We start from the raw sequence: 18,864 nt of genomic DNA, 5'->3' as shown, positions 1-18,864 counted from the left end.
TTTATATTATATAGGAGCATGCATCTCTTTATATGTAATAGCCATCTGTAACTGCATTGATTTAATAGGCAAATTGAAGCCTGTCTAGCTTGTGTTCTCATTGGATAGCCAGTAATAAATTTATTGGACTCATTAATGTGTGCTGCTTTTAGACTGTGTGGATAAAATAAACTGGATGTTAGCAGGCTTATATTAATGTTTAGAGTAGAAAATTGATTTGTTTTCATTAAGTGCTGGATATATAAATAGGTATGATGTCAAAAAAGTCTGCACTTAAATAAGTCTTTCTTTTTAATAAGCTTGCATGGTGGAGTAGAGACTAATAGTTTATATCTAAATATGCCCTTAAGTCTTTGGCTTTCCAATGTAATGCTGCTTCTGAGACCGAATTAGTGGGTTAAAGTAAGGGTTTGACTGTGGTCATGTACTGTAAGCCATTAACTGTGTCAGGCATTATGTCGCTCTTTTTAAGCTTGACAACCTTAGCATTTTTCAGTCTCCCAGAAAACGGATTTTGCTTAGCTCTCTCGACAGTGTTACCCGTACAAGCGATCGTGTCTAATGGATTTTCCAGCTCCGCAATGGCTGAATACACAGAAAAGTTACGACGAGACTGACAGAGAGGTCATACGCGTCCTTCTTTAACTTTTTCATGCTGTAGATGTTTATTTATTAACAGGGGGACCTGCCCAATGGCCCTGGAGATGATGGGACGGTAAAAGAGATACGCTGCTTTGTTAGGGTATATGTGACCTCGCTGAGAATACCCAGCTAAAGTCTTTTTTATGATTTACTGCTTTCTACATGAAAACATCCTATATAATGTAGAGAGCATTGTGTGGAAGCATAACCTTGATATCTTTAATATTGACCAAGACCATGTCAATATCAATGTGAAATCAATGTTCTCACTATTAGATTATAAGACCTTTTTGTCTGGATTTCACAGACTGGGACACACACAGTAAATGAATGCAGAATTCCACTACGCTCCCAATGTGTGTGGGAATATCTCCCATTGTCCTGACCATTTTGTACTATGAGAACAGTAATAGATATCAAAATGTGTGCCCTGCAATTCATTTTAAATATCATGCTTTTTTAATATTGCAGTATGACCTTAGAGTCGAGGTTTTCAACCTTGAGTCTGTAGACCCCTGAGGGTCTGTGAAGGTCCTTGAGAGGAAGGATATATCCATAAATGTTTCCAAATAATCTAGGTTGATAGGGAGGGAGTCTGGATAGGGACATGAGTGGGTTTAAAACCTCTGCCTTAGAGTCGTGCTTTGGTGCTTTGTAATGTCAACAAGATTCTTTTACATGTTTGTAGTTAAAGTCTTTTAAGGCTGTACAAAGAAATCCTGGTAGGCCAACATAATGACAATTGATTAAAGGGAGTTGAGCGGTTAATAATGAAGCACAGTGGAGCATTGCCTGGCCCACTTTATGTCTAGCTCATTTGCAGCGCAACATGATAAAAAACAAATCAAGAAGACAAAGGCTGTTTCGAAAGTCGCTGGAGATCCAGAAGGCCTGTAGTGAGCGTGTCCTTTAGAAGGTCAACTTTATGATCAATGGATGAAAAAAGAAATCCGGAAATCACAAAGAGAAGATGGCTAACATACTGTGGAGAAAAGACGTGAGCTTTTGACCTTTGAGGGTTTTGTTTCACGGTAAGATCAGAATCTGATAGGAAAAAACTCTTAGCAGTCATCGCACGGGGAGGACGGGAGATAGTCAGGCCTGTCAAACCTATTGTGTCTTTGCTCTTTGAGAAAACAATGAGTGTCCCCATGGACCAAGAGTGCGGCCACCTGCCACTAAATGGCAAAAGAGGAGATTGCTTTGACAGTTACCTGCAGAGGCTGCCGCCCTGGCTGCGTGTGCATTTACATCTGTGTATGTGTAAATTAGACATGGAAAGGTCAAAACTCCTGTTTTATAATTTTATGTGAGCTTACAGTCTCCACCACCCAGTGTGGTTTAACAGCCAGAGAGCGCATGCAGATCTTAGCATGCTGAGTTGTCTCACGGTGCATCGGTCAGGTGGTGCTGTCATTGGAAAGTCCTACAAAACAAGTCAAGATACGTTATTTTTAAACTTGTCACACATGTCAAACGTACAGTATATTGCCAAAAGTTTTGGGACAACTGCCTTTATATGCATGAACCTGAATGACATCCCATTCTTTATCCATAGGGTTTATATATGGAGTTGGCCCACCCTATGCAGCCATAACAGCTTCAACTCTTGGGAGACTTTCTACAATGTTTAGGAGGGTGTTTATGGGAATTTTTGACACACATTTGTAAGGTCAGGCACTGCTGTTGGACAAGAAGGCCTCACTCGTAGTCTTCACTCTAATTCATCCCAAAGATGTTCTTTTGGGTTAAGATCAAGACTCTGTGCAGACCAATCAAGTTCCTCTACACCAAACTCGCTCATCCATGTCTTTATCAACCTTGCTTTGTGCACTGGTGCACAGTCATGTTGGAACAGGAAAGGGCCATCCCCAAACTGTTCCCACAAAGTTGAAAGCATGAAATTGTCCAAAATGTCTTGATATGATGAAGCATTAAGAGCGCACTCACATTATCCAAATTATCCAAACCAAACCATGCTCAGCGTGATTGTCCCCCCTCCCTACTCAACCAGAAGCACGTACCCACACTGTACTTTTATTGATCCAAGGCCGGACACACTTTCGTCATTAGGATACGATTGTTTTTAGCAAAGCAGGAAGTAAAGTGCTGTCCTAACACTGGAACCATTGTAAAACCAATGTGTTTTTATTGGGAGTCGCTTGGTGCGTGATGACACACAGCCCTCTCACATGATATCGGCTCGGACATTCACGTAACCCTGCCGTGCGCATCAGAATTTTTTTAAGGAGGCAGATGAAGGTGAGTCGTTGTGCAATTGACATCTTGGATTGATTTTATGGGGTGGACAGGTGTCTTTATGCAGCTAACGACATCAAACAGGTGCAGATAATTTAGGATAATAAATACTTCAAATACTTATTTGCAGCTGTATCATACAAATAAATAGTAAAAAAACATACATAGATTATGTTTCTCACTGTGGACATGTACCTATGATGACAATTTCAGACCCCCCCTCATGATTTCTAAGTGGGAGAACTCTGCAAGCTGGCCAGGGCGCGATTAACCAAACCGTGGTCGGGCGCGGTACAGAGCAATCACACTAGTAAAACGAACCAGGTTTTGGGGGTCAAACGCGCCCGGGCACAGTTTGGTTTGGATAGTTTTCTCGTCAATCAAGAGAAAACGTTTCCCCACCAATGACGAGATTTTCCGTCTTTCCGCAATACCGCTATTATCCACCAGGTGGTGCCCTTCCGCAACTTTTTAAACCTGGAAGTATTGCCCTATGGCAAGCGGCTGCATGTCCGTGTCTGTTTTAAAGATCGCTCTGAATGGGATCTCTATGAAAAGTCCGTCACAAAAATGGAATTATCTCTGCTTTTTGCTCAAAATGTGGTGTTTTTGCAGAAACCTACCCATATTCAAAAGCTGATTACAAAAGAACTGCTGAAGGTAGGATGAAACGTTTTTTTTTTTTTTTTTTGAAAGCAGAGGGTCTGTTCTTTCATTTGGTATATTGTATGTTTATATATTTAAAGAAGGATATTTTCTGGAAGGCATTCAACTTTGGTGAAAATCATGAAAAACGCTGGCGCTGGCTGGCAACTTTAAAAAAAAATGCTGGCGGTGAAAGAGTTAAAAGTAATGCATTACAATACTAAGTTACTCCCCCAAAAAAGTAACCTTTTTACGTACAAAAGTATACCCTATTGTGTACCTTAACGGGATAGTTCACCCAAAAATGAAAATTCTGTCATCATTTACTCAACCTCATGTTGTTGTAAACCTGTACGAGTTTTTTATTTATTTTGATGAACACAAAAGAAGATATTTTTATAAATGATGGTAAGCCCACAGCTGCCGTAACCATTGACTTCCAAAAAATTTTATTGTTATACCTGTAAAGGTACAAAACAGAACCTTAGGGTACCACCCCATTGGCAGAGAAGGTACAGTTTGGTACCTTTTATTTCTGACAGTGTAGGTCGATTATATTCAGATATCGAAAATATCTCCCAGAGAGATTAGCCCTTAAAGTTTTTCCACGTTTAGCTTTGTAAAGAAAAAGCAATCATTTTGTCAGTTCAAAGCTGCTGGAAAAGTGAGTTGCAGATGAATTTATGTTCAGATAAACAGATATTTCTGGAACAGGCCACAGCTGCTTCAAAGAGTACCTCCAGGAGACAAATATGGATTCAGTTTTAAAAGGTGCGTCATTGACTGTTGAGTTTAGAGCGCTTCTGTTGAGTGAGATATCGATTCCCTCTATCTCTTTCTAAGGTGTCAGACTGTATATTTTGAAAATTCGAGACAACATAATTAAACCGCTTCACACTATTCTTCGTCTCTGATGAACGACTGGATCAGATATTTGTAGCTTGGCCGGATTAAGTGGATAGATGCTGCTAAACGGATAGATAAAGAGATAAAAAGCATAATTAGCCGACACAACCGTCCAATTCATGTCACGCTACACTTTTCAACTGATATGTCACAGTCAGTATTCATTTCAAATCAAGAAAAGTGAAGATTTTTGTCGGCTGGTAATAAGGGTGACCATTTATTCAGTTTTAATTCATTAGTTTATTTCTGCATTGACCATGGCAGTCTGACTTGACTTGAAAATGTATGTCCCTAATGAAAGCGAGGCAGTACTTGTTTGTAAAAGATGTTTGCATACATTTTCAATGAATCATGGCAAACAGTAATTTCTCAAATGATGCTGAAATGATGGATAAGAGCCTTATACATTATATCAAGAAGTACTTTCTGTACTTCTAACAGCTGTTTGATGCATACCGATCACAGGCGTAAACCGTCCCGGTAAACTGTACTGTAGCAAATTGAGGCGCTATTAGCAGGTGCAATTAAGTCAGTATTTCCGTTTTCTTTGAACATGGTCACATTTGCCTGTCAGCTACAGCAAGTTGTCTTTTTAATTGCACATTGAAATTATAAAGGTGTGCATTTAATGGCAGCTTTCTGTTCAGAGCTGCTAAATCTGTGACAGCGGGGACAGATGGGAGATTGAATCATTTGGACATAACAAATCCTACTGTGGGTAAAATGAAACATTGTGGCTATTCTAGTCAGTGTACACTTGACAGTATTAGCCAACTTGACAAATTCTGGAGACGACATAAATGTGAGTTATAAATCGGAGGATATTTGCTGGATATGTGTTTTTGAGCACTGAGGTTTGAAAGGGTCTCTGGTCAGCATATAAATTTTGTGGATTGGGGGGATTTATTTTCAAGTACTTAAATCTGTAAGATTTATTTGAAGGGGTGTGCAATAAAACTAAAGAAATGAGAATGGTTATGCAACATGCATTTTCCTCTGAAACAAATGATAGCAGCAAATTAAAACTGCTGTTCCATTTAGGGAGTTGGGATTACTTTCTTCACACACAAAAAAATGAAAGAAAGCAGAGAAAAATTCGGAGAAAATAAAGTGTTAACAAGAGATAAAGAGAGGCGGTGAAAGAGGCAAATTAAAAGCTTACTAACATCCAAAAACTTCAGTCAGTCCGTTTTGACAGAACTATGCCGTGTGTTTTATTATTTATCAAATGTGCCTTCTGGGAAAATATTCAGTATGCCTAAGCACAAAAAGGGAACTGTGAATTAGTGAACACAAACATCCCAGCCCTCTATTTTCTCTAGCTTTTGTCTTCTGAATAATCATTCAGTGCACTTACATATGCTCAATAATAAGTGTGGTGTGTTTATATATCAAAATATCAAACACTCTACAAATTGTCTGAATATAAATAGGATGTCAAGGTGGATTGGCTGGCTGGGCATTGCTGTTTCTCCTTTTGGTTGTTTTCCTGTAAGCTTGTACCTCGGGAGAGGTGATCAACACTGGCTTGAGGCTTCTATAGTGTCCTTAAGTGAGCACTCAAAAAAAAACTCAAGGCTTGTGTCTGCCACTTTAAAAACAAGCCGGGGCAAAGCCCGGAAAGACACTGTCAACAAAACTGTCACACAAATATTCCCATGTTCTGTATAGAGACCTTACGTGCAACATCTTTATTTAGTAACATTAAGTTTGGGGAGGACAAACCCGTTTGTTTTGGATGTAAAGATTTTAGAATTAGCTGCTGATGCATTAATTAGAGTTTGAGTCCTTTTCAATTGAGCAGGTCATCCTCCAAAAAATAAATAAATAATAAAATAACCACCCCTTTTTTGTTTGAACTGTGCTAATCTGAACTCTGGAACAAATTATTTGAATATATATATATATATATATATATATATATATATATATATATATATATATATATATATATATATATATATATATATATATTTTTTTTTTTTTTTTTTTTCATTTTTGTTTCCTAAAGACAAGGGTGGACGGCTATCATGGATCACTGCTATGTGAAGGTTTGGCAGGCAATCTGTAGTTTAGATTATACATTATAAAGTACACATTTTACACAGTAATGTTAGTTCAGTTTGTTTGTTGATGCGCTTTAGCTATGATTTAAACTAAGGTAATCTATTTGTTGTTTATTTAGCTTGTTATCATAAATAAACTACTCTAAAAGGCCCCTGTTGTTGATTCTTTGCAGTGTTTACCGAAAATTAAATTTGTTCCACAAAGCCGTTTGTTTATGTTGCTCTTGCTAAAACCGTCTATAGCTCTATTTGGATGGTAACCCTACCGAAAAATAAAGCTTAGACCAGCTTCCCAGCTTGGTTTTAGCTGGTATTGCTGGTGTAGGAAGTAGGTCTAGCTGTGTTTTGGTCACCTTTCAAGCTGGTCTAGTTGGACTTAGCTGGAAGACCAAACAGCTTTGCCAGGCTGGGGGAACCAGCTCAAACCAGTTACTGCCACCTTAAACCAGCTAAAACCAGCTACCAGCTTGATTTTTCAGTAGGGAATAGTTCTCATCTCATGAAGATGTCTGTAAAAATAAATTTTCATTGCCTTCTCCTCAATAAAACTCATGTATTCGGATGAAGATACATTTGCATGATCATTCACATGACCTGGATACTTAATTATATGTATACAGTATGGAATACTGTTGTGTAATTGAATACATTTTAAAATTGTATTTAGCACTTGTTGCCACAGATAATAGACATTTTAAACGTTTTTGTGATTTTCTTCTCTTTATTTATATCAGCTCCCACTCGCTATAGACTAGTAGAGCGATAAAAGATTGTGCCCATACTTCTCATCATTTCATTTGTGAAGATAAATTCGCAAATGCTTAAAATGTTTTTGAATAAAGATGCTTCACTGATGCAGAATAAACGCCAATCTCGTGACCATATGGTGCTTTTCAGTGGTCTGAAAGGAAGTTCAGAATGACTTTTGCATTGATCCCCTTTTATAATCTCAGACATGTGGATTCAAACAGAAATTAAATTACCACACAACCTTGGTGTTCGTCAAAAAATAGTAGGCATTTCGGCCAAGAACAAAAAAAAAACACTGACATTCTGGATTTCAATAGCAATAAAATTACTATCTGAATTGGGCTAATGTGTGAACTTTTTACATGATCTCTTACCCACTGTTTTTTCAATGTATTGCAAAATTAGCTTTTACATGTATAGTACTGTGCAAAAGTTTTAGGCCACCATGACAGAATTAGATTTGTTGTTTTTGCAATCTTATAGTGATCATATATAATTGTTTCTCAGTCTCTTTAATAGAATACAACCAGAAAATACAGGAAATGTGTAAATAGTATTAAAAACTGTAAAAAAGGTAAACTGATGTGTAAACTTTTAAAGTAAACTCCCCTTTCACTTGAGCAACAGCAGGGAAATGCAGGATCTCTTAAACCTAAAAATAAATTTATTTAATTATTTAATCAATTAAGAAATTCGTTTTTTTACTTCATTCTTCTCAAAAACGTTCAAGATGTGTTAAGTGCCAAGAGAGGTCACTTTAAACACAGACAATTCCTAAAGAATACATTTAGTCCTGAACATTTTTTTTTTACGTATTTCCTGGATTTTATGTTTGTATCTTAATAAAATAGATTGAAAAATAAATATGGATGGACATTAAAACTTCTAAAACAACAAGTCTGGTGTTGGTGGCCTAAGACTTTTGCACAGTACTGTATGTGTTTGGCAGATGCTACGTTTAGCATGTGTTCAAGCATCATGTGTTCAATCCAAAATGCTGGGTTGTTTTAATCCATTGTTGGGTTAATTTTTTAAGTTAATTTAGGATATAGCCAGTGGCGGCTCATGACTGCTCATGGGTGCGCTAATTCAAAATAATTCAAAATAAGTGTTCGGATTGTCACGTGTGTGGTTCCCTTTTCCAAAATATGTGTTCTGCGCTTTGAGAGATCGTGTGTGCATCACATGTCATGCCAAAATAAGTGCCTGCTGCGGAAGCATCAAAACCGTTTATGATAAAAGAGATGCTCACGTTCCCAAAATACACGCTAGACACTCCCTTAACACTAAACTCTGATTACGCAAGAGATAACGCAAGAATCTGGCAACTGCAAGCGTCTCTTTTAGACGCGTCTGCAGCAGGCACTTATTTTGGCATGACATGTGATGCACACACAATCTCTCAAAGCGCAGAACACATATTTTGAAATGACGAACCACACACATGACGGGCAACATACATGTTGTGACGAACTTCGCATCGTGCGCTTCACAAAAAGAAGTCACCAGCCGCCACTGGATATGGCAAACTCGTATTTGACTGAACTGACTGTCGTATGCTTTGAAGACGATGTGTTTTTCCAATTAGTTTAAACTGTTTGATCACCAGTTTAAAAAAGCGTGATTTGTTGCTAACACCTCTTAAAAATGTGCCTAGATGTGCCCCCATCACTACCTGTTTATCACAGTTCTTATTTGTGTTGTTTAGATTCGGTTTGTTGTAATTAGTGTAAATTGCTTCTATTTATTACTGCCAGATTAATAGCATTTTGTTTATGCACTGTTTTATATCTGTCTTCTAGTTAATAAAACATTGCCTTAAGTATGTTGCTTTTGTTATGTTGCCCAACATGTTCATTTACAGTAACCATTAACAGCGTAAACATGATTTATGCTCACAGTGTGCAGGTTAAAGACAAATAAGTCACAAATTAACTAACTGAGCAAATGGCTTTACTTTAAAATCTTAAATAAAAGCAAAAGTAGTTTCGGGAACGGCTCATTGGATCGTTTCGAGTTGAACGTGAGCGTGATTGATTTAGTGAGGGATTACCTCTTTAATGCGTCCAAGCAATTCAATTGGTTTGTCGATTTAGTTTGATTTCAACCGATAACTCGCATTTCATTCAGTCGAATCTGTGAATGGGTTCAGACAATTTATTAAAAAAGACCCAATTCAGAAGAGCGATAGAAGATCACAGTGACTGATGCTTTGGTAAGAAACACATACCTTCCTTTCATGCTGATGAGGTATATTAATCACTCTGACACCTCCAGCTGATGTTCGTTTCCTGCTCTTTTAATTGTTTTTAGTTCTCAGGGCTTCCTCAACTTCTTTATCTCTCCTGCTGTCTATTTTCCTAAGGCTTAAACCACATCCGTCTAAATACACTATGGGTTTCCAATTCGAAGATAAGAGGAGAAAGATACGCTGTGTCCAAATCTTGGAGATGGTCGACACTAAGTGTTTGAAAGCATATTCCGGTGATTCTCGCAAAATTAGACTTATGAGGTGTCATGAAACATTTTGATAAAAAAAGTAAATGCTATCAAAATAAGAAGCTACAAACATCTCTTCATGTATTATTTTGCACATGATTTTAAATGACATCATACAAACCAATTTTTTTGTTTTTTCCACATTTAAGGGGACATTTTTTCATTACCGCAACATGTCCATGACTGGATTTGGATTCTTTGACATGGAAATATTTATAATTCAAAAAAATCTAAAAAATAAAAAGCTTCAGTGCAAGTTTACTAAAAACATGTACAGTAAAGAAACGTGGTATTTGGTGATCATTGGTAAATGTAGAGACAATAATAAGGAATATAAAAGTCTCCAAAACTAATATTCTCATCCTCCGCAACAATTTTCAATCATTGTTTAACATTTTCAAAAAAAAAAAAAAAAAAATGTTGGAAGGGACATCATTGACTGTGACACTCAAGATGGCTACCAGGTAAGCAGTTCTTATTTTTTCTCTCCAGATAAAAGTTGAAATTTTGTTTGTCATAGTAGTACCTAGACAACTTTTTAGTTCTCATTACCGAAACATAAGTTTGTAAATGCGTATATTTAATGAAATATCATGTTGCGGTAATGATAATTTTGATAACAATAATCTGAAAAATAATAATTCTATAGGAAATATTTTTTAAATCCTCTAAAAATAATGACTATATTAAGTTCAGACCTTAATCTTATATTTGCAAAAAGTGCTTCAAGGGCTTTTTACAAATTTTGATGCTGGACACCTTCTAAATCTGGATTTCTTGGGAATCACACATCCATGTCCTTAAAACTGGATGGGATCAAAGGACACATGACCCTAAAATCATCATCACTCAGGGTATGCCTTCCAAACCCACCCAATGCCATTATGCAGCCCTCTGTCAGTGATATTATATTAAAACTATTAAAATGTTATTAAAACAATATCTTGAAATAAAAACAGTGATGTACTTCACATGCCTGATTAGTACTGTTTTGCCGTAAGGTGGATCTAACTGCCACTATATCACATTAATGCTCACAAACACCTTCTGTTAGCAGAGAAAATTTAATTCCTCTATAGGTGTGCGGGGTTAGTTTGTTTTATACACAGTGGGAGCATTTTAATGACTGCATTCTGCTGGCATTTTATTGAGGTTGTAATAATAATTAGTTTGTAATGTAATATTGCACTAATATGTTATTTTTATACATAGTTTTCTATGCCGTGACCCTCATTGGATTACAGTACGCATTATGTCGAGGTTTCATTTTTGCTGCTTTCAAAATAAGATTGCACAAACCTCCAGAAACTAATTAAACTCCACACACACACACACCAAATATTGCAAGAAACGCAGGAAGCTGAGGACGGCTTTTTTATTAAATGCAAAACTGCCCCGAGGAAAACAGTACAGACTGTGCCAGAAGCAACCACACAACTGTAGTCATGCTATAGTTGTCATACTGCAGGCCATTGTGCCTGCAGGGCTTTAAAAGGGCATCCGTGAGTTCACAGTGGTGGACTCGCTTAAATGTTTTGGCTCTTTGCTTTGTGGACAAAGTGCCCGACCTGCTGATTTAATTGCCCCTTGGCATCGCAGGACCTCGTGGTTCGAGGGTAAAAGTTAAAAAGCTGCTCTCAAGAGCTTTTACGAGAGGGAAACATAAATAGCAAAGCTAGAAAGAACGAAGGGTTTTTGCACAACACCTGTATCTCAGACACCCAGCCACGCTTCAAAATTACTACTTAGTCAGCACTAAATGCAAGTACAGTATAAGTGATTGCCTTTGGTAAGTAAACAAAATGTCACGTTGCTAGTAGGAACTTTATTGTAAAGCACACTACAGTATAATGCTGAAGGTCAAACTTAGTGAACCATTCAATTGCTCAATTGCTGTATCTGTTTGTATAAGACGGGTGACTGTACCGCTTGTTCATTTGAATAAAGTTGCCCAACTTTGCTCAACTTTGCCAAAGGTCGCTCACGTCAACTCTCGTTGAAGATGACTTGTGGAAATTTTGTCACTTTGGATCCCTGTCAGTGCAAATATCACCTTTTAAGAAAGATAGCCTGATACTTGTTGATGTAAGTGACATGGCTCATCACGCATCCTTATTCATCCATGAAATAATCACACACGTTATTTAATCTAATCTTGCCTTAAGCTTTCACACGCATTGCCATGTGGCAACACATATGACGTATTCCTCGCATTAGACCTCCAAACTGAAATACACTCGCAATGTTTTTGACAGGTGCAGTTTAATGAGGTGAGACGGGAACCCAGACTGGCTCGTCTTATGTATGCAAAAGCTGGAAATACATATGGATGGTAAATTTCCTCAATTCACCTGTCATTGGGAGGTGTGACAAAAGCTAATTTTGGGCCGTGCGCCCGAAGCATCATACAGTACAAAACATGCCGCGCGCGCGAGAAAGAAAAGCAGAAGTGTTTGGGTTTAATCACACTAATTAACAGTCCACTCGTGTGGTTTGCTGAGAAGGATTTGAAGCACGTCTGATCTCTCCTCTCTAGCTTGTTTTCCTTACACACACTGTCTCTCAAACTCTAGACCTATCAATACACCTCAATCTAGTCTTTCTGGAGTGCAGGTCGAAAATACGGCTTATTAAAATGTTTACTCAACACGTCCTGACGCGCGTCGAGCATGTGTAACTAGTGTGAATGACTCGCATGAAAAGCAATGTCTGTGCCAGACATGTGATCCTGCTCCTGCCGAGTCTTCTAACCCACTTCGGTTCATCGAGCGTAACCACCGTTGTCAAAAGTGACAGAATGTTCGGGTCAGGGGGACCGGCGCCCGTGCATCCGGGTGTGTGCGTGGGTGCGGGGTAACAGTTCGGTGCCCTCACTGTCCCTCTGTCTTTGTGTTCTGCGCTGCTGTACGTTATTCTACTGCCAGTCAAGCAGAACAATGCAACCCTGCAGCAGCAGACCTCAGGATTTTGATGTGTGCATGCGTGTGTGCAAGCAAGTAACTGGGTGTATTTGTGTTGTTGTGTGGATGTCTTTATGCACCTTTTTTTTTTATCTTTGGTGGTATGGAAGGTGGAGCTGATCAGACATGGGACTGTCTTTGCAATCCAATGCATTTGTTCTACAGCCCACATATAGATACAGATGCTTTCCGACCTATAAATCTGAAAAGGATTCAGCTAAACCTAAGTGTGCTTACACATCACCCAGTAAGATGTTGAGTACATGTTGTAAGCTCTGAGTTTGTGTAGTGGGTCTGTTTGTGGGCGCATGGCTGAATGACCTTCAGGGGAGCCTGTGGAGAACATCAAACGCTGTGGCTCTCCTGAACTGTCTTAACCTGTACTGCAGGTAAGTTTTCCAGCCCAGCACGTGAACAGGACACACCTCATAGCTTCTCAATTCCCACTTTGATAAAGTCCCTTCTGGCTGTGCCTTCCTCTTTCTCTCTGTATGCACCCCTTACTTTCCCCCCCTATACTCTTTCAGTTTTTCTTTGTCAGTACGGATCTCTTTCTGCCCTTTTTACTCTCTCTGTGGGTCATTTGTCTGTCTATCAATCTTTCTTACTGCTATGACTGGCTATAGTTTTGTGCCCTGTTTTAGCAAATTAATGGAATGTGCATTACTAATAAATAATTTGCAATTTAAGGGGAAGAAAACTAAATGTTCCATATTATTGGCTTCCTAAGATGAATCGCATTGGATGTACATTTTAAACCTAAAAAACATACAGTACAATAATATTCAAACAAAATAAATGAGCAAAAGGGTTACATAAAGTTGATATAAATACATCTATATGTTTTTTTTGCAGAAAAAGCTAAAAATTTTATGCCATAATTGCATTCTGAGCTATCGATGCTATTGGTCAAAGCAGTGTGCAAAGGCCGTCCCATCGCAACCTCGTCTTGACCAATAGCATGAATCAGGGGCTGTGCTACCCTTTAAACTTGTATAAAAATCTGTATTTGCAATTCTGCTTGGTGCAGCTAGTAGGACAGAAAAGACACAATACACCTTTAAGACAGATTGCTGAGTGTCCAATAAGACAGCCTATTGTGCTGCTGGTACACAGCGCTCCTTGTGTTCCCTTTCTATCTGTCTCATACTTTCATAAGTTCACTCATACACACTCACACAGATACAAGAATACATTTCTTGCTCTTCTAAAATCAGTTTCAGTAGTGATATTGTTTGATGAGTCATTAGATTCGGGTTTATTATGTCAGCTTGTATTTACCTTAAGGTTCTTTATTTAGTTGTAACATACTTGTGATGTATTAATGTAGTGATTTTTTTTTTTGTGTGTGTTTTATTCCGCATTGCAACTGGAATACAGAAACAGAATATGATAGAAAAATTAGGACTCTCAAAAGATAAATCGCAATTAATTACATATACATACTGATGTATAAACGACTTCCTGTTTGGTGGCGTAAAATTTAAGAATGTTTTTTTATGTTGTGCATTCTCAACTTGGAGTCCCAAGTTCATGTACAAAGTTTGGTTTCAATATGTGAAAGCATTCCTGATAATTGAACGACTTCCTGTTTGTCTGCGTAAAGAAAATCAAAAATCCTTCTAGTAACTTTTGTGAGGCCTGGTCCAAGGATCATATTTGTCCAGTTTCGTGAAGCTCGGACAAAATTTGTGACCTGTAAATCTTGTTTTTGGTTTTCTGTTCAATCCAATGGCAGAAGAACTACATGGATCCGTGATGTCATGTCCTCAAGCAACTCAGAACGGCCCAACATTTTAAAGTGTGTCAAACTGCCTAGTCGCACAAACTGGCCAAAAATTAGGGTGAAATAATAATAATAATAATAATAATAATAATAAGAAGAAGAAGAAGAAGAAGACAACTTATAAAGAACAATAAGTGTGCTTTTTGCAAACATATTTTTTTATATAAATCTTTTTACATTTTTATATTTTTACATGTATGTTTGTATTTATATATAGCTAATAATCACAAACACAACACACACACACAAATATATTAAACAAACTTTTATTTTGTTTGCGATTAATCTTTTGACAGCCCTAGAAAAAGCATAAATGAATAAAAAATAAACTTTATTAGACAAAATATATATGTTACATGTACCTGTATAGATATGTAAAAGTGTTTTTCGCAGCTTGAAGAATGAATTTTTAGCAGCATTTGATGACATGGTGTGCAAAGATGCAAGAGTTTTTAGTGTTTATAGTGCAGCCAACTGTGTGTAGACTTCTTAAGTGTCCGCATCCAGTAGCCAAACTGCCTGAGGATATAAACTAATCCTGAGTCTCTATGTTGGTCCTCAGGATCCGGTAGCATCTCCCTGATGGGAGCACTGAGAAGAGACTGTTCCCAGGGTGGAGTCTTTTACAATCTTCCTGGCCCTGGTTCTGCATTGCTGGTTGTAGATGTATGTGATGCAGGGTAGAGGAGTCTTGATGGTCATTTCTGCTGCCCACATAACTCTGAACAGTGCATTTCGTTACTTAGCCGTGGTGCCTCCGAACCAGGTGATGATGCTTCCCTATGAAAACAGACTCTACATAGCCCCAACACAGAAAGCTTTCCGCACCTTGTTTTTAGACAAGATAGAGATTGTAAAGATGCTGATGCGCATTTGTCACAAAGCTCTGTATGTGTGTTTGGTCCATGACAGGTCTTCTGTGAGACTCTGTATGTCATTATAGAAAACACAGGATAAACTAGACCTACTGTATGAGAAAAAGCTTGCATTTTGGAAAGACACCCTTGTTGGGCTTGAAGCTGTTGTTGTTGTTGTTGAACAAACCTTTGATGTTGACCATTCGTGTGTTCTCATGCCAAATTCCCATCCAATACCACAACAATATCATTCTGGGCCCTTTCCGTGAATCCAGTGCTTTTCTTATGTAAACACTCAAGATTTTGCCTCTGTCCCACTCCCTTAGCCCACAGGTTTACCCTCTGTATGTCACTTGTGAAGTGACAAAAAGCCCTCAGTGACAATAATTAGCTTATTCCATGAAAGCAAATTAGCCTAATTTACAAAAACAACGGCTGCCTGCATTTGCCTCACAGAAAAATGCATCTTTTTATCACGAGTGTTTTATTTTCATTCTTTCCCTGCTGGCGAGTGTTTTATTTTAATTTTTTCCCTGCTGGCAGATGTTTTTGTTGATGTTTGGTAGAAAAAAAAATGAAATTAACAATTTTCCCATCGACAACAGGCTGCAATTACTGCATTCAGACATTTTATGGTGGTTGCCAAATAACAAAATTACTCCAATTTTCGTTTTAAATCTTCAATACTTCTTCGGAGAACTGACAGTTAAATGTTAAGATTCTCTCAGTATGATCTGCATTGTTTTTCATTTTGTGCAGAGCTTGTTGAAGTGGTTAAAGCGTGCTTTTCATGTGTCACTAATTCTGGAAACTGCATGCAACTCTTTTCCCGTCCCGTATGCAATTATTCGCAAGAAGCAACTCGGAGTGTTGAGCGAGTCATGCCGCAATTGGTGAAATGGATTCCACGCTTTATTAGTCTGTTGTTTTGGTGCATCTTCTGGTAGGAAACTGTGTTGTAAATTGGATAGATGGCTTGATAAAAAGCTTGTCGTGCAAGATATTTCACGGCACAATTTTCTGTCACCCAGCACTCTTAACAAGTGACTTGTTTCCAATGTGATTTATGAAATCAATTTGTCTTGTTATCAGCAGGATTGTGGAAGAGAGATAGAATCAGTGGGAAGTTACTTTACTTTTGTCTTTCTTTTTAATCCTAAGGGAGGATAAAAACAGGAAGTTGAACTCAAATTTGTTTGTGCTCGTCTGACCTTTTCGTACAGCTAGACTAATCTGCAAATATTATTTTGCGGTTTCACAGCCTATCAGAGTAATACAGTATACCGATGCTTCTCAATTGGTGGGCTCTCTGATTTTACTAGTTGTGGACAACAGAGGAAAAATTATTCAAATTGCAAATTTGAAAGTGTAACCAACCATGTAATTGTGCATAGTCACAATAACAAAATAAAAAGGCTACCTATTTGTCATTGACTGAATGTCTGTGTGTTCAGTAAGCTTTCTGGTTTCAGTACAAGCAAATCAAGTTATTTAGATGGCAACATGCTTTTATAGATTGTGACATGTGATCATTTTTACAAATTATAAAACATCCTACACAACAAAAAATGCAAGGAAACGCAGTGCAGACTACATATTTATCATATAGTGTAATGCTGATAATGATACTCGTAGATCTACCTTGAAAGTTGTATGATTAAAATCCTGGTAAATTAGAATGTAATGAAAACCTTAAGATTAAGCTGTAATTAATATAAACATGGCACACTTCCCTCTCTCTTTCTCTTGCTCGCTCGCTCGCTGTAAGAGTCGAAGCAGTGTAACTTTCCCTTAGGTGTTACTGAATGGACCATCTGCTGTTGTTGACCAAAACCATTTTCCAAACAACCATAGTGGGAGAAAGCATATGACTCGCTTATTCTTTCTACTTCTGGTAGCGAAATTATACCAAATTATAAAACTTGCAACTACTTGCAGAAGGGTTTGTTGCTGGCACAGATCTCACTTTTTTGATATACAGTACAGACTATATATTTTTTCACTTATTTTGGCACACGCCTTACATCATCACTAACACTAATCAAATCGGTTTTACCAGATTTCGTTATACTCCATATTTAGAAAAGTTTTTGACATAAAGTATATCATTTGTTTTCTTTTCTGTGTGTTTTTGTTTGCGTTTATAGAGGTTGAATATGTAAACGTTAAATCAATAACGTCCTGCCCACCTGTTTTAAAGTGTTGAATGGCTGTGTTATCTCTCACAAAGTTCCTTCTCTTTCTGTTTTATTTGCAGTGAAGTTCAAAACCTGCCAGCAAACAGGCCAGGTTTATTTTGAGAGCAGTGACCTAAAGTTCAGCGTTCGACCGGATGGCTCTCTGTACCTAGAGCAAGATGTGGCGAATCTAACCGAACCGATCCAGTTCATGGTGACAGCCAGAGACAGCACAGACAAACATATCTGGGAGACCACCGTTAAACTTGCCCTTGCTGGACACCCACCATCACCTCCTGTTAACCAGGCAAGGCCAAATCATGTGTAACTTTATCAAATGATTACTCCATTTTCTTAAAAAAAATTCAGATACTTTACTCACCACCATCCAAAATGTTGATGTCTTTCTTTGTTTAGTCCAGAAGAAATTATGTTTTTTGAGGAAAACATTCCAGGATTTTTCTCGTTTTAAAGGACTTTAATGGACCCCAACAGTTTTAACTCTTTCCCCGCCATTGACGAGATATCTCGTCAATCAAGAGAAAACGCTTCCCCGCCAATGACGAGTTTTTCCGTCTTTCCGCAATTCCGCAACTTTTTAAACCGGAAAGTATTGCCCTATGGCAAGCTGCTGCATGTCCGTGTCTGTTTTAAAGATCGCTCTGAATGGGATCTCTATGAAAAGTCTGTCACAAAAATGGAATTATCTCTGCTTTTTGCTCAAAATGTGGTGTTTTTGCAGAAACCTACCCATATTCAAAAGCTGATTACAAAAGAGCTACTGAAGTTAGGATGAAACGTTTTTTTTTTTTTTTTTTTTTTGAAAGCAGAGCTCTGTTCTTTCATTTGGCATATTGTATGTTTATATATTTGAAGAAAAACATTTTCTGGAAGACATTAAACTTTTGTGAAAATCATGAAAAACGCTGCCGCTGGCTGGCAACTTTTTTTTAAAAACGCTGGCGGTGAAAGAGTTAATGCAGTTTAAAATGGCAGTATCAAAGGACTCTAAACGATCCCAAACGAGAAAAATATGCACTTTTAAACCACAACTTCTCATCTTCCCCCGGTCGTGTGACGCGCCAGCGCGACCTCATGCAATATGTCATCACATCAAGAGGTCACGGATGACCTATGCGAAACTACGCCCCAGTGTTTACAAGTGTGGAGAAAGAGGACCGTTCTGACCGTTGTATGTCGAATGATACTAATTAATGTCTTTGTGTCAGTTTATTGTTTAAAATGGTCGCAAATGTGCGTTTTTATATATGTAACGCGTGACCCTTCCACGGCTTTAAGCAATTATGTGAGGTCGCA

At 37.9% G+C, this 18,864-nt stretch overlaps 1 protein-coding gene across 1 annotated transcript in view; it reads left to right on the top strand.

Annotated features, from left to right (window-relative positions):
- Window positions 1-18,864, top strand: part of cdh4 (cadherin 4, type 1, R-cadherin (retinal)) — a 298,802-nt gene that overhangs the window by 162,399 nt on the left and 117,539 nt on the right. The window contains exon 4 of the mRNA XM_065241440.2: window positions 17,628-17,854. Coding sequence (XP_065097512.1) covers window positions 17,628-17,854 — 227 coding nt within the window. The remainder of the gene's footprint in view (window positions 1-17,627; window positions 17,855-18,864) is intronic.

This window comes from Paramisgurnus dabryanus, chromosome 14 (genome assembly GCF_030506205.2).
Source record: "Paramisgurnus dabryanus chromosome 14, PD_genome_1.1, whole genome shotgun sequence".
Lineage (NCBI taxonomy): Eukaryota > Metazoa > Chordata > Actinopteri > Cypriniformes > Cobitidae > Paramisgurnus > Paramisgurnus dabryanus.
The sequence above is the reverse complement of the archived record's forward strand: the minus strand, read 5'-3'. Positions and strand labels throughout refer to the sequence as shown.